General features: G+C 43.8%; 2 protein-coding genes across 2 annotated transcripts in view; one reads left to right on the plus strand and one right to left on the minus strand.

Moving 5' to 3' along the window:
* Positions 1 to 757: 757 nt before the first annotated feature.
* Positions 758 to 15225, minus strand: chtf8 (CTF8, chromosome transmission fidelity factor 8 homolog (S. cerevisiae)). The gene is made up of 3 exons (XM_072280067.1): positions 14956 to 15225; positions 10493 to 10604; positions 758 to 1219 (listed from the first exon to the last, which is right to left on the minus strand). Exons 1-3 carry the CDS (start codon positions 14982 to 14984, stop codon positions 962 to 964), a joined length of 399 nt encoding a protein of 132 aa, XP_072136168.1. The 5' UTR covers positions 14985 to 15225; the 3' UTR covers positions 758 to 961.
* The window catches only part of utp4 (UTP4 small subunit processome component), an 88968-nt gene continuing 88156 nt past the window's right edge, over positions 15049 to 15860 (plus strand). The window contains exon 1 of the mRNA XM_072280066.1: positions 15049 to 15268. Within this exon, the coding sequence (XP_072136167.1) occupies positions 15110 to 15268 (159 nt within the window). The 5' untranslated portion in view covers positions 15049 to 15109. The remainder of the gene's footprint in view (positions 15269 to 15860) is intronic.

Genomic DNA, 15860 nt, shown 5'->3' on the forward strand with positions numbered 1-15860 from the left:
AGAACACCACTAGTCACCAGCGGCCAACCAGAATAGATTCCCTTTAATCTCACTCTTTGTCTCTTGCCAATCAGCCATGCTCGTATCCACAGGCTCTCCTTTCTCTATGCTGCCTGTTTCCTCAAAGAATTTCACAGATTTCTCAGACAAGATTTCCCCCTTAAGGAAACCATACTGACTTTGGCCTATTTTATCATGTGTCTCCAAGTATCCCGAAAACTCATCCTTAATATCTTCCCATCCACTGATGTTAACTGGCCTATAATTTTCTTTCTTCTGCCTCCCTTCCCTTCTTAAAGAGTGCAGTAGCTTATTCGCAATTTTCCAGTCCTCTGGAACCATTCCAGAATCTAGTTATTCCTGAAAAATGATTAATGATGCCTCCACAATTAATTCAGCTACCTTTTTCAGAACCCTGGGATGTTGTCCATCTGGTCAAGGCGACTTACCTACCTTCAGACCTTCCAGTTTCCCAAGCACCTCAGTAATGGCAATTACACTCATTTCTGCCCCCTGACAGTCTTGCATTTCTGGCATACTACTTGTGTCTTTCACAGTGATTGAGCATACTGGGAATCACACTGACCATAATAAGGATATTATATTGTATAAATCATTCCCAAGTTGATTTCTCCCTGTAACAGTTCAATTTCCCCAGTGAATATTGTTGGCAAAAACCGAGAGTGACAAATTACAGAGTCTTTTGTTATAAGTGACAAAAAATAGCAGCATGTAATAACATCTACTTTAAACACAGTTCAGAATTCAAAGGATCTATTCTTCTTCTCAAGGTGTAAACAAACAAAAGAAACAAACTCAGGCATTGCACAAGAGTTGAAGCAAGCAGTGTGACACACAATGTTGCTTAACATCTACCGTCCAGGTACCCACACCACTTTGTCTCGACCCAAAGCTTTGGAAGAGTCTACTGCCCCTGTTGTACAGGCCTGGTTCAATGCCACTACAGCTTTTTGGGCACGTTGGTAATGATTGGCTTTGGACGAGTTTTGAAGATGATCTTTTTCTTGATTAGTGCCGTCACTGTGTAGCAGGTGGAAGTGTGCTCTTCACTATCTCTTTCAGCAAGACTGTGAGCTTCCACTGGGCTTTCAGCTCCTGTTCTTCTCACAGTCTGTTTCAGGAGTACTGCAAATGGCCTCTCCAGGTGACTGACCTTACCATACAGGATATGGTGGCCAATGATCAGAATCGGCACTCCCTGGAGGTGAGCAAAGTGTGAATTAAAAGAGATGACTATCTAGAAAATGGCAAGACAATTCAACCTTATCGACAAGTGACATTGAGCAGAGATTTTAGTAAGTGCAAGGGCAAAAACAACCACAAGATGGTTCCCTGGACATGGGCAAGGCTTGGCTGATATATCCAGAGGCACAGTGTATTCATGGAGTATTTTTTTATGAACATGCATACACAACAGAATATCTGATTACGAAGAAGTATGACTGAGGTGAATGAGGAGGAAGGTTCCAGACTGAACATACCAATGTACTGCTTTTTCATTTTGAATGTAGAATCACACGGTATTGAAATGGGTTCCTTTGGCACACGTTTGTTTTACATTGATCCTGTTTGACCACTTTGATTGATGAATAATCTCTTCTCAGGCTTCCAGCAGGTACAGGTATTGATTTTAACTGATGATTCAATGACAAACTCTGCCACCTTCATCAGGGATGATGCCTGGGCATTTCTAGTCCAGTGGTATTTATACCCGTCGCCTATCCTCCTGATTGGATGAGGACTAACCAATCAGGTTTCCACAGCCCCACCTTGGCCATTGTGAATGCAACGCTCTGCTACTGATTTCTCTGGGTAACCTAAACAGATGCACCTCCTATGCTCCTTAAAGCGGGTTTCCACCGTGCACCCTGTCTGGCCGATATGTACTGCTCAGCATTCACAGGGAATCCAGTAAACACCAGCTGTCCAGAGTCCCAGCATAAGCTATGATATGAGCTTCCGTACAGGTGTGTAGAGGGTATTAATCTGGTATTTCCTCAGGATGTTGGCAATCCTTCCAAAAACTGTGGAAATATAGGGACGACAGGTGGTATTGATGGGTTCCTCCTTGTTGTTAGGTTTCCTGGTTTTTCCATCAATCCTTTTAAAGGCCTGATTGATTTCCTTCACCTTGCAGCCGTTCTGTAGGAACATTGTGCATAATCATCTTATTTCTTCAGGGAAACTCTCCGAGTCCGGGACTCTCTATGTTGGAAGGTGTGACGGTGGCCATTATTGTTGAGGTACAAGTCTGTGTGAGTGGATTTCCGATAGACGCCATGTCCGAGGCTACCATACAGTTTCCGTCATATTAGAATGGGAGACAACCATTCTTCTCCATCTCCATCATAAATTGAATATCTTGATCTGCTGTTCAGATGGTTGTGGAACAGTTTGAATGGTTGGAGTCCATGAGGCCACACTATGAAGGTGTTATTGACTTATCTAGAGAAGTATTTGGGGCGATAAACTCACAGCCCTCTCCTCAAAGTCCTCCATGTAGAAATTAGCAATAGCTGGTGACAAGGGCGATCCCATGGACACTGTCCATTTGTTCATACTAGTTCCCCCTATAGAGAAAGTATGTTGAAATAACGGCGTGTTTAAAAAGATCAAGCGGTCCTTAAAGGGAACTCTCATGATTAGGGGACACAATGTCGAAACTGACCATTAAGTCCTGCAGGGTTAGCTGGATGTTGGTTATTGTTTTTACGAAGTTGGTCAAACTTGTGATGTGGTGTTCATAGTCACCGAAGGGAGGTAGCTCATGGTCGTTAAATGTTTAGCGAGGTAGCAAGTTGGAGGGAAACTCAAATCACGGTTCATGTGGGTCAAAGATGACCTGGGACTTAGGACGGTTGGCATTTACTTGATTCCCTGTGAATGCAGAGCAGCGTATATTGGCCAGACACTGTGGAAACCTGCATCAAGGAGCTCAGAAGTGGATCCATTTGGGTCATTCAAAGAAATCGGCGGTAGCAGAATATTGCATTCACAATGGCCATCAATGACTTGGACGGTATAAAACTACTGCGCTGTGCCAATGGCTTTTGGGACCACCTGGTAAAGGAAGCCATTGAAATAAAAAGGGGAAAAGAATTTTAACAAAGATGAAGGCCTCCCTCTAAGTAAGAAGTGGAATTCAATTGTAAACAAGGCAGGACAGCGGAAGCCTGATTGGATGAGGATTAATCAATCAGGAGGGACGGACGACAGGGCTATAAATATGAAGCTGCTTAACAAGATAAAATCCCATGGCATTACAGAAAAGATACTGGCATGGATAGAGATATGGCTGATAGGCAGGACGCAGCAAGTGGGAATAAAAGGGGTTCTTTTCTAGTTGGCTACCAGTGACTAGTGGTATTCCTCAGGGATCAGTATTGGGATTGCTACTTTTCACATTTGTTTGTCAGTGATTTAAATAATGGAATTGATGGCTTTGTGGCAAAGTTTGCAGATGATACGAAGATAGGTGGAGGTGTAGGTAGTGCTGAAGAAGCAAAGCAATTGCAGCAGGACTTAGACAAATGGAAGAATGAGCAAAAAAGTGGCAGATGGAATACAGTGTTGGGAAATGTTGGTAAAAGGAACAATAGTGCAGACTATTAGCTAAATAGGGAGAAAATTCAAACATCAGAGGTACAAAGGGACTTAGGAGTCCTTGTGCAATACTCCCAGAAGGTTAATTCACAGGTTGATTCTGTGGTAAAGAAGGCAAATTCAATGTTGGCATTCACTTCGAGGGGAATAGAATATAAAAACAAGAATAATGATGAGGCTTTATAAGACACTAGTCAGGCTGCACTTGAGTATAGTCAACTGTTTTGGGCCCGACATCTGTGAAAGGGTGTGCTGTCATTGGAGAGTCCAGAGGAGGTTCACAAGGACGATACTGGGAATGAAGGGGTTAACAAAGTTTTTGACAGCTTTGGGCCTGTACTCATTGGAATTTAGAAGAATGTGTGGGGATCTCATTGAAACCCACTGAATGTTGAAAGGACTAGATACAGTGGATGTGGAGAGGATGTTTCCTATGGTGGGGGTGTCCAGAACTAGAGGGCACAGTCTCAAAATTGAGGGGCGACTCTTTAGAACAGAGATAAGGAGGAATTTTTTAGCCAGAATGGTGAATCTGTGGAATGCTCTATTACAGGTAGCTGTGGAGGCCAAGACCATGGGTTTATTTAAAGCAGGGGTCGGCAATCTTTTTGCCTCTGTGGGCCGGGTCCTGTATTAATGAGCGGATGATGAGCCAGATAAATGCTGTAGAACAGCGGTCCCCAACCACCGGACTGCAAAGCATGTGAAAGCGGGCTGCGAGGTAACAATATGAGCTGCACCTTTCCTCGTTCCCTGTCACGCACTGTTGAACTTGAACATAGGGCTGCCAACTGTCCCGTATTTGCTGGGACAACCCGTATATTGGACTAAATTAGTTTGTCCCATACGGGACTGCCCTTGTCCCGTATTTCCCCCGCTAAGGTAGAACGCTCCTATGAAACCTTTCGTGCCGAAATGGCATAAAGCGAAGAAGCAATTACCATTAATTTATATGGGAAAAATTTTTGAGTGTCCCCAGACCCAAAAAATAACCTACCAAATCATACCAAATAACACATAAAACCCAAAATAACACTAACATATAGTAAAAGCAGGAATGATATGATAAATACACACCCTATATAAAGTAGATATAATGTATGTACAGCGTAGTCAGGAAGATTAAGCCAAAACCGATTTGTGGGGGGGGGGGGGGGGAATCAGCACGTACGTGCATGCGCATGTCACACACGCACACACAGGTGCCCACGCAAGGCTTCATGGTCATGGTAGTCTTTCTCGGAGTAAACACAAGTGTCCCGTCAACACACACAAAAAATGCTGGTGAACGCAGCAGGCCAGGCAGCATCTATAGGAAGAAGTACAGTCGACGTTTTGGGCCAGGACCCTTCATCATGATTTGACTGCTGCTTTTGTCCCTTATTTGGGAGCGAGAAAGTTGGTAACCCTAATTGTAAAAGACATGTTGAGGTGAATTTAACCCTACTTGAACACTGCCCCCTGCCCCCCCCCCCCCCCCGGTTCGCAAGAATATTGTCAATATTAAACCGCTCTGCGGTGCAAAAAAGGTTGGGGACCCCTGCCGTAAATAACTTAAAATATGGGAATTATCTATTTAAATACACCTAGTTATGTTTTGCCTCAAATTAATGAATAACGCATGCTAGAAAATCATTTGTGCTTAAGGTTGCCTACCCCTGATTTAAAGCAAAAACTGATAGTTTCCTGATTGGTCAGGTTATATTGAGAAGGCAGGTGTATGGGGTGGAGTGGGATCCAAGATCAGCCATGGCAGAGGAGACTTGATGGGCTGAATGGACCAGTTATGCTACCGTGTCTTATGGTCTAAATACCACTAGACTAGACATCCTCATCAATGCCTTTTGAAAATCCAAGTTAGCTGCTGCCTCTCCTTTGTCCACCCTCCTTGTCACTTCCTCGAACAACTCTAACAGATGTTTGTCAGGCAAGATTTCCCTTTATAGAAACCATGCTGACTTTGACTTATTTTATCATTCGTCTCCAAGTACTCTGCAACCTCATCTTTAATAATAGACTCCAACGTTTTCTCAACCACTGAGGTTAGGCTAACTGGCCTATAATTTCCTTTCTTTTGCCTTCCTCTTCTTAAAGAATGGAGTGACAGTGCAATCTTTTAGTCCTCTGGGACCATACCAGAATCAAGTGATTTTTGAAAGATCATGACCAATGCATCCATTATCTCGTCAGCAACCTCTTTCAGGACTCTGGGATATAGTCCAGGTGACTTAACCACCTTCAGACATTTGAGCTTGCCTAGCATTTTTCCTTTGTAATAGCAATGGCACTCACTCCTGGTCCCTGACACTCACGGACCTGTGGCACACTGCTAGTGTCTTCCACAGTGAAGACTGATGCAAAGTACTCATTAAGTTCATCTGCCATTTCTTTGTCCCCCATTACTACCTCACCAGCATCATTTTCCAGTGGTTCAATATCATCTCTCACCTCCCTTTTACTCTTTATACAACTGAAAACACTTTGAATATCCTGTTTTATATTATTGGCTATTTGCCCTCATATTTCATCTTTCCCTCCTCATTGCTTTTTTTTAAGTTGCCTTTTGTTGGATTTTAAAAGTTGCCCAATCATCGAACTTCTCACTCACTTTTGTTACCTTATATGCCCTTTCCTTGGCTTTTATGCAGTCCTTCACTTCTGTTGTCAGCTAGATTGCCTAGCCCCGCCATTTGAGAACAACTTCTTCTGTGGGACATATCTATCCTGCGCCTTGTGAACTATTCCCAGAAACCTCAGCCACGTCTGCTATGTTGCCATCCTTGGCAGTATCCTCCTCCTGGGCAAGCTCCTCTCTCATGCCTCTGTAATTCCCTTTATTCCATTGTGATACTGATACATGTGACTTATGCTTCTCTCTCTCAAGTTGCAGTATGAATTCAATCATATTATGATCACTGGCCTCTCGGGGTTTCTTTGGGTTAAGCTCCCTAATAAGACCTGGGTTATTACACCCAATCTAAGATAGCCTTTCCCTGAGTAGGCTCAAGCACAAGCTGTTCTAAACAGCTATCTCGTAGGCATTCAACAAATTCCCTCTCTTGTGATCCGACACCAACCTGATTTACCCAACGTCCTTGCATATTGAAGTCCCCCATTATAATTGTGACATTACCCTTATTAGATGCTCTTTCCTGCTCCCTTTGCAATCTCAGCTCCACATCTCGGCTACTATTGAGGCCTGCGTACGATTCCAATGTTTTTTTCACCCTTGCAGCTTCTCATCTCCGCCCACAAAGATTTAACATTCTCTGACGCTATGTCACCTCTTTCTAAACATGTAATTCCATCTCTTACCAAAAGAGCCACAGCACTACCTATGCCTTCTTGCCTGTCCGTTTGATACAAAGTATATCCTTTGATATTAAGCTCCAAACTATGGCCTTTATTCTGAATGCTACGCACATTTAAATACAGCACCTTCAGTCCTGCATTCTTCACCCTTTTGAATTTTGCTTCTGTGGTACAATTTAACTCTTTGCTTGTCTGCAGTTGTACCCAATCATTGGCTCATCCTTCTTACCTTTATGTTACACCTATCATCTACTTGTAAACCTGCTGGCTCACCCTCATCTTGGTTCCCACCCCCCTGCCATATTAGTTTAAACCACTCTCAACAGCTCTAGTAATCCTGCCTGCAGGAATATTGGTTCCCCTTGGATTCAAGTGCAACCCGTTCCTTTTGTACAGGTTACCTGCCCCAGAGGAGGCCCCAATTATCCAGAAATCTGAATCCCTGCCCCCGTTCCAATTCTTCAGCCACACATTTATCTGCCACCTCATTCTACTCCTATCTTCACTGTCGCGTGGCACAGGCAGCAATCCCAAGATTACTACCTTTGAGGTCCTGCTCCTCAGCTTCCCTCCTAACTCCCTGCAATCTGTTTTCAGGACCTCCTCCTTTTTCTACCTGTCATTGGTACCAATCTGTACCATGACTTTTGTATGCTCACCCTCCCTTTTCAGGATATTGTGGACACGTTCAAAAACATCGCAGACCCTGGCACCTGAGAGGCAAACTGCCATCTGTGTTTCTTTTTCACGTTCATGATAGATCCAATGCAGGGTTTCAACTGGAAACAACTGCAAATCTTTCCTCCCTCAGATGGAAGAATTGAAACAATGCCATGAGCAGCAATACTGCAAGGAAGGAGAGGCAGGAGCTTGGTGATATAAACAACGTGAAAGATGGATTGAGATGTGTTTATTACAGTTCAATGAGTATTAAGACCAAGGGCAATGAATCATGATGTTGCAGCAATTAGATATAATTATGGACCTGTAGATAGGGTGGTGAAGAAAGCATTATTTCAGGCCTAGATTATAAGAGTATGAAGGACATGTTACAACTTTATAAATTATTAGATAGACTGTTGCTGGAATACTGTATATAGTTTTGGTTGAGGACATGATTGCATTGGAGAGGATGCCATGCTGATTCACCTGAAGGTTGTCTGGAATGGAGTTTTCAATATGAGGGGTTACTTCAATTCAGCTGCATTTATTTCCCTTGGAGCAGAGGAGGCCGACAGGAAACTTGATACAGATGTTCAAATTTACTCGGGGTATAAACAAGATAGATAGTAGGAAACATCCTCATAGAAGAGGGAATGGGGCAGTTTTTAGAAGGTGGTTGGAATCTGCAATGCACTGTCTGAATAGCTAGTGGAGGAGGGTATTCTCACAATATTCAAGTATCTAGACAAGCACTGAAATTGCCAGACATAAAAGGTAATGAACCAGTCACTGGTAAATGGAATTATTGCGGATGTGAACTTAATGTTCAGCATGGAGATGGTAGATTGTAGGGCTGGTTTCTGTGCTAAAATACCAATAGATAATGCTGGAAATACCCATCAGGTCAAACAGCATTTATGGAAATAACTCGGCCAGATTTTTAGAAAACAAACGGTCTTCACTGTGGGAGACACTAGCAGCGTGACAGGTGTTGAAGGGTGTGAGGGAAGAGAAACGAGTGCAGTTACTGTTGCAAGGGAGAAGGTGCTCAAAGAGCTGGAAGACCTACATAGGTCACCCAGACCAGATGAATCACTCCGTAAAGGTCTGAAAGAGGTCGTGGTAAAGATTGCGGAGGCATTAGTAATGATCTTTCAAGAATCATTGGACTCTGGCATAGCTCCGGAGGACAGGAACATTGCAATGTCACTCCACTCTTTAAGAAAGGAGGGAGGCAGCATAAAGGAAATTATAGACTAGTTAGTGTGACCTCAGTGGTTGGGAAGATGTTGGAGTCAATTGTTAAGGATGAGGTTATGGAGGACTTGGTGACACAGGACAGGATAGGACAAGGTCTGGCATTGTTTCCTTAAGGGAAAATCTTGCCCAACAAATTGCCTGTTGAAATTCTTTGAGGAGGTTACAAGTAGGATAGATAAAGGGAATGCAGTGCATGTTGTATATTCGGATTTTCAGAAGGTCTTTGACAAGGTGCCACACATGAGGCTGCTTACCTCATTAAGAGCCCATGGTATTACAGAAAAGTTACTAGCATGGTTAAGGCTTTGGCTGATTTGTAGGAGGAAGTGAGTGGGAATAAAAGATCTTTTTCTGGTTGGCTACCAGCAACCAGTGGTGTTTCACAGGGGTTGGTGCTGGGACTGCTTCTTTTTATGCTGTATATCAATGATTTAGATGATGGAATAGATGGCTTTGTTGCCAAGTTTTCAGATGATATGAAGATTGGTATATGGGCAGGTAGCTTTGAGGAAACAGGTAGGCTGCAGAAGGACTTAGATAAGTTGGGAGAATGAACAAGAATGTGGCAAATGAAATACAATGTAGCAAAATGCATGGTCATGCACTTTGGTAGAAGAAATAAATGTGCGGACTATTTTCTAAAGGGGGAGAAAACTCAAAAATCTGAGATAGAGAGGGACTGGGGAGTCCTTGTGCAGGACACTCTGAGGCTAACTTGCAGGTTGAGTCGGTGGTGAGGAAAGAAATGCAATGTGAGCATTCATTTCAAGAGGTCTGGAATACAAGAGCAGCAATGTGATGCTGAGGCTTTATAAGACACTGGTGAAGCCTCAGCTTAAATATGGTGAAGAGTTTTGGGCTCCTCATCTAAGAAAAGATGTGCTGGCATTGGAGAGGATGCAGAGGAGGTTCACAAGGATGATTCCGGGAATGAAAAGGTTATCATGAGTAACCTTTGATGGCTCTGGGCCTGTACTCGCTGGAATTTAGAAGGGAGGGGGAATCTCACTGAAACCTTTCAAGTGTTGAAAAGCCTTGACAGAGTAGATGTAGAAACGATGTTTCCCATGGTGGGGGAATCTAGCACAAGAGGGCACAGCCTCAGGATAGAGGGGTGTCCATTTAAAACAGAGATGTGGAGTAATTTCTTTAGCCAGAGGGTGGTGAATTTGTGGAATTTGTTACCACAGGTAACTGTGGAGGCCAGGTCGTTGGGTGTTTTTACGGTGGAGATTGATAGATTCTTGATTGGCCACTGCATCAAAGGTTATGGGAAGAAGGCTGGGGAGTGGGGCTGAGGGGAGAAAAGGATTAGTCATGATTGAATGGTGGAGCAGAAAGAGCCTAATCCTGCTCCTATGTCTTATGTCTAAACTGGAACAAAAACATCGACAAGCTGATGAGTTTCATCGCATTACTCTCCAGGGACTGAATTTTTCCAGATAATATCAGACTTTGGAAGTTCTAACTTGGCAGAAAGACAGAATTTTACAGACCAACAGTCAAGAGTGAGAAACCTCAAGAGGAATCCATGAGGACTGGAAATTGACCTCTTAACCCTATGCAAAACGAGTGGATGTCTAGGGTTTAGGATGGTGGCAGAGGGACAATGCTGGGGACACAAAATCTTTACCTTACAGCTGTAGTGCAGATCTCCCATCAGGCTCCCAGCCAGGCCAGTTTCATGCCGTGCTTCGATCTCACCCTGCAGCTCCATCAAAACCCACTCAGGGTTCGAGCTACATCTGGCAGTGAGAATAGCCGAAGAGGGATTAAACCTTTGATCTGCTCATGGCAAGTAGGGAAGGAGGGTCAAAGGAATTGGAGAGGGAGAGAGAGAAAACTGCAAGCAACCTTCTCTCCCTTATTCGTCCCTCCCCACCCTTCTACTCACACCCCCTCCCCTTCTTCTTACATTGCCACTCTCCCATCTTCTTTTAGTAATGTTCAATGGCAGTTGGCAAACGTATGGTATGTGCATTACTGCCAGCTACTGAGCTGGAGTGTGGAGCAAAGAGATAGTAAGTACACCCCCTTTAATCACCCCGCCCATAAAAAACACAGACAATATCAAAAAGTCTAACACTGTTTAGAAAGTCAAATGTGAACTTAAAGAAATTACATTGGCAGCGATATCCTAACAAATTACCAATGTTAAACTGTCTGTCCCAAATATCGCAACTTAGTAAATCGGAGTTTCCTTTGCACCTCACAGGAACTGCTTACAAACAATACACATGCACCATTTCTTTCAAAAGTCCATATCATGCATATTAGATCTGAATTATTCAACCTAGTATGTCCCATATGTAAAGGTGCAAGTATTATTTCTTCTCTCCTGTTATACCCATTTACCAGTTGTTGCAACTATCCTTTAAAGTAAGTGCCGTCCTTTCTTTTCTTTGTCTCAGCTTTGCAGCCACAGTGATTCAACAGACTTTTTAATTACGATTTTTACCTTCCCCTTATGCAAAGGCACCAATATCTTTACATCCTTAATTTTAGTCATTGCTTGATAGGACTGCCATCTTGTTTCCTTCAATCCAACATGGGCAGGGATCCATAAGAAATGGATACACAAGCCCAGACCCTGCAGCCTTCACAGATATTGTCCAATCTCTAGAAGAAGGCATGGCCTACAGTTTGAAAAAATCTTTTTAAATCTCTGGTAAAGATGTGATTGGTAGGTGGGAAGCCTTCAAAGGGGAAATTTTGAGAGTGCGGAGTTTGTATGTTCCTGTCAGGATTAAAGGCAAATTGAATAAGAATAAGGAACCTTGGTTCTCAAGGAATATTGCAACTCTGATAAAGAAGAAGAGGGAGTTGTATGACATGGAAAGGAAACAGGGGGTAAATCAGGTGCTTGAGGAGTATAAGAAGTGCAAGAAGATACTTAAGAAAGAAATCAGGAGGGCAAAAAGAAGACATGAGGTTGCCTTGGCAGTCAAAGTGAAGGATAATCCAAAGAGCTTTTACAAGTATATTAAGAGCAAAAACATTGTAAGGGATAAAACTTGTCCTCTTGAAGATCAGAGTGGTCAGCTTTGTGCGGAACCAAAGGAAATGGGGGAGATCTTAAATAGGTTTTTTGCGTCTGTATTTACTAAGGAAGCTGGCATGAAATCTATGGAATTGAGGGAATCAAGTAGTGAGACCATGGAAACTGTACAGATTGAAAAGGAGGAGGTGCTTGCTGTCTTGAGGAAAATTAAAGTGGATAAATCCCCGGGACCTGACAGAGTGTTCCCTCGGACCTTGAAGGAGACTAGTGTTGAAATTGCGGGGGCCCTGGCAGAGATATTTAAAATGTTGCTGTCTACGGGTGAAGTGCCGGAGGATTGGAGAGTGGCTCATGTTGTTCCGTTGTTTAAAAAAGGATCGAAAAGTAATCCGGGAAATTATAGGCCGGTGAGTTTAACGTCAGTAGCAGGTAAGTTATTGGAGGGAGTACTAAGAGACAGAATCTACAAGCATTTGGATAGACAGGGGCTTATTAGGGAGAGTCAACATGGCTTTGTGCATGGTAGGTCATGTTTGACCAATCTGTTGGAGTTTTTCGAGGAGGTTACCAGGAAAGTGGATGAAGGGAAGGCAGTGGATATTGTCTACATGGACTTCAGTAAGGCCTTTGACAAGGTCCCGCATGGGAGGTTAGTTAGGAAAGTTCAGTCGCTAGGTATACATGGAGAGGTGGTAAATTGGATTAGACATTGGCTCGATGGAAGAAGCCAGAGAGTGGTGGTAGAGAATTGCTTCTCTGAGTGGAGGCCTGTGACTAGTGGTGTGCCACAGGGATCAGTGCTGGGTCCATTGTTACTTGTCATCTATATCAATGATCTGGATGATAATGTGGTAAATTGGATCAGCAAGTTTGCTGATGATACAAAGATTGGAGGTGTAGTAGACAGTGAGGAAGGTTTTCAGAGCCTGCAGAGGGACTTGGACCAGCTGGAAAAATGGGCTGAAAAATGGCAGATGGAGTTTAATACTGACAAGTGTGAGGTATTGCACGTTGGAAGGACAAACCAAGGTAGAACATACAGGGTTAATGGTAAAGCACTGAGGAGTGCAGTGGAACAGAGGGATCTGGGAATACAGATACAAAATTCCCTAAAAGTGTCGTCACAGGTAGATAGGGTCGTAAAGAGAGCTTTTGGTACATTGGCCTTTATTAATCAAAGTATTGAGTATAAGAGCTGGAATGTTATGATGAGGTTGTATAAGGCATTGGTGAGGCCGAATCTGGAGTATTGTGTTCAGTTTTGGTCACCAAATTACAGGAAGGATATAAATAAGGTTGAAAGAGTGCAGATAAGGTTTATAAGGATGTTGCCGGGACTTGAGAAACTCAGTTACAGAGAAAGGTTGAATAGGTTAGGACTTTATTCCCTGGAGCGTAGAAGAATGAGGGGAGATTTGATAGAGGTATATAAAATTATGATGGGTATAGATAGAGTGAATGCAAGCAGGCTTTTTCCACTGAGGCAAGGGGAGAAAAAAACCAGAGGACATGGGTTAAGGGTGATGGGGGAAAAGTTTAAAGGGAACATTAGGGGGGGCTTCTTCACACAGAGAGTGGTGGGAGTATGGAATGAGCTGCCAGACGAGGTGGTAAATGCAGGTTCTTTTTTAACATTTAAGAATAAATTGGACAGATACATGGATGGGAGGTGTATGGAGGGATATGGTCCGTGTGCAGGTCAGTGGGACTAGGCAGAAAATGGTTTGGCACAGCCAAGAAGGGCCAAAGGGCCTGTTTCTGTGCTGTAGTTTCTATGGTTCTATGTCAAAACCGAGAATAAATCAGGGCACAGAAGTACCTATGAGGGCCTACTTCTTCAACCCATTCCAAGCCTAAAATGACAGCAACCATCTCAGATGTGAATACTGATTCTTTGATAATATTTTCTTAATAGTCACATCAACAGAAACATCTGAACAATCTGTCACTGGATCTTTGGAATTCTCTGTCGAGATATGTCAGAAATCATAATGTCTGCCTTATGTATATTGCTGAACTTCCTGTGCCAATGACATACAATCACACCTCATCTTGATCTTTTCTTGAAGGCTTAAATCAACCACAGGCAACAGAAAATCAAAACATGGAGTGACAGAAAAGGGTACACTTCATTAATATCCACATTAATACACATAATCCACATTAAATATCCCAAGATTTGGTGCCCCATTCATTTCCCATCCACCCAAAACTGAAAACCTTCTGAATATGGTGCTCCCAACACTGTAATAATGTTGTCAATATTGGATGACCAACTTCATTGTCCTCTTATATTAACCCATATAGCACTGCTCACTGTAACCTGCACAGACGCAAGGGTACAGTACTTCACCCATTTCTATCCGTAATGCCAAACTTGGGGATGATTTAATAGCACCATAACATAATCTCATTGTTTGAGGTTGAACTTTATCTAGCAGCTTTAAGATTGCTGAAGACACTGGCCCGTCAGCAACACATCCATAATCAAAGACAGATCTGATTAATGCAATATACATTTGTTTAAGTGACCTCCTATTCACACCCCAATCACACCCAACTAAGCACCTGAGACCATTAAGTGGCTTTTTTTCCCCACTTCCCTTATGTCCATCCATAGACATAGAAACTTCATCACTAGCTCTTGTTTAAGAAATTTACCATATAACCTGAGATCAATAGTGGGTGTGATGTTCTTTTTAGAAAAACAAATAACTTTGCAGCAGAAAATTTAATCCCCCCCCCCCCCCCCCCCATCTACATCCCCATTCCTCTACTTCATCTACGGCTGCTCGTTTTTCCCTAACTATATAGTTTATATTCCTGCTTATCTTCCACACTGCATCATTGGCATATAACGATTTGGAAATGTCAGAGCCAACAGTTAAAACATCATTGATCATAATATTAAAAAGGAATGGCTATACGCACTTCCCTGCGGAGCCCATTCTCTATCTCCTATTCCTTAGAGAATGTTGTCCCTACCCTAACTTGTATCTTCCTATCACTTAAAAAATCTTGCATCCAAATGTACATTTCACCACCTATTCCCGTCCTTCCAAGTTTAAGCAGCACCCCTCACGTCTCTTGCCCACCTCTGCAACACCACGGGGATTTGAACCATCTTCCCGACGCCGCTTGTTTCCCGCCGTTCGTCACGTCCTGTCCTCGCGAGCCGACTGGCGTCAGTTTCCGGGTGAAGGGTCAGTGCGCGAAGATCGTGTGGCGTCCTCGGTCCCAGCGTCCGGCATGGGCGAGTTTCGCGTTCACCGCGTCCGGTTCTTCGACCTGCTGCCGCCCGCCGTCCGCAGCCTGGCTTACAACCACGCCACCCAGCGCCTCGCCCTCGCCCGTGCCGATGGCTCGCTTGAGATCTTCAACTTCGCTAGTAACTTCATTCAGGAGAAGGTGGAGTCCCGGGGCCGGGGTGCGCGGGTCTCGTCATCGGTTCGGGGCCGGGGTTCGAGGGGGTGGTAGCCGGTCGGGGGACGCTGGTTCTGGGGATCCGAGCATCTTGCCACCGGTCCAGAACCAGCTGGAGGCCGGTGGGAAGGGGCGGCTTACCCGGTTACAGGCCTCTCTACTCTCCCTGTCTGACCCCCGCTACGAATGTTGAACACGGCGAGACTCCCGAGGTTGTAGTCAGACTGAGGTTGCTCTGGAGTTTAGAAGAACCATCATTTATCTCAACGAAGTGCATAAACCTGTCTCAGGTTTGACTGGGTGTGGGGCGGGGCGGGTGGCGGTCGTTTTACTTGCAGATAGATTACAGACGACACGTGGGAGCCTTTTAAAAGTGAAATCGTCTGAGCTGAGTTCCTGTAAGGGAGGCAAGTCCAGGGAACCTTAGAGTCATGATTGAGGATCTGATTAGAAAAAAAAACATAGCAGAGTAACGCATAAAGCTTACAAAATCGACAGAAGGCAATTAAAAAAGCCGGACCAGATGAACTGCATCCTAGGGTTCTGAAAGAAGTAGCAGTAGAGATTCTGGAGGCAT

The sequence above is a fragment of the Mobula birostris genome, chromosome 15 (genome assembly GCF_030028105.1).
Source record: "Mobula birostris isolate sMobBir1 chromosome 15, sMobBir1.hap1, whole genome shotgun sequence".
Taxonomy (NCBI): Eukaryota; Metazoa; Chordata; class Chondrichthyes; order Myliobatiformes; family Myliobatidae; genus Mobula; species Mobula birostris.

What these genes read in the sequence shown, in the direction of transcription:
- chtf8 (XM_072280067.1), bottom strand. Translation starts at nt 14,984, where the DNA reads ATGGTTCAAATCCCCGTGGTGTTGCAGAG. An exon ending in ATCCCCGTGGTGTTGCAGAG is followed by an intron (nt 10,605 to 14,955) that starts GTGGGCAAGAGA and finishes TCTCACTGCCAG; the next exon opens with ATGTAGCTCGAACCCTGAGT. An exon ending in ATCTGCACTACAGCTGTAAG is followed by an intron (nt 1,220 to 10,492) that starts GTAAAGATTTTG and finishes GCTCACCTCCAG; the next exon opens with GGAGTGCCGATTCTGATCAT.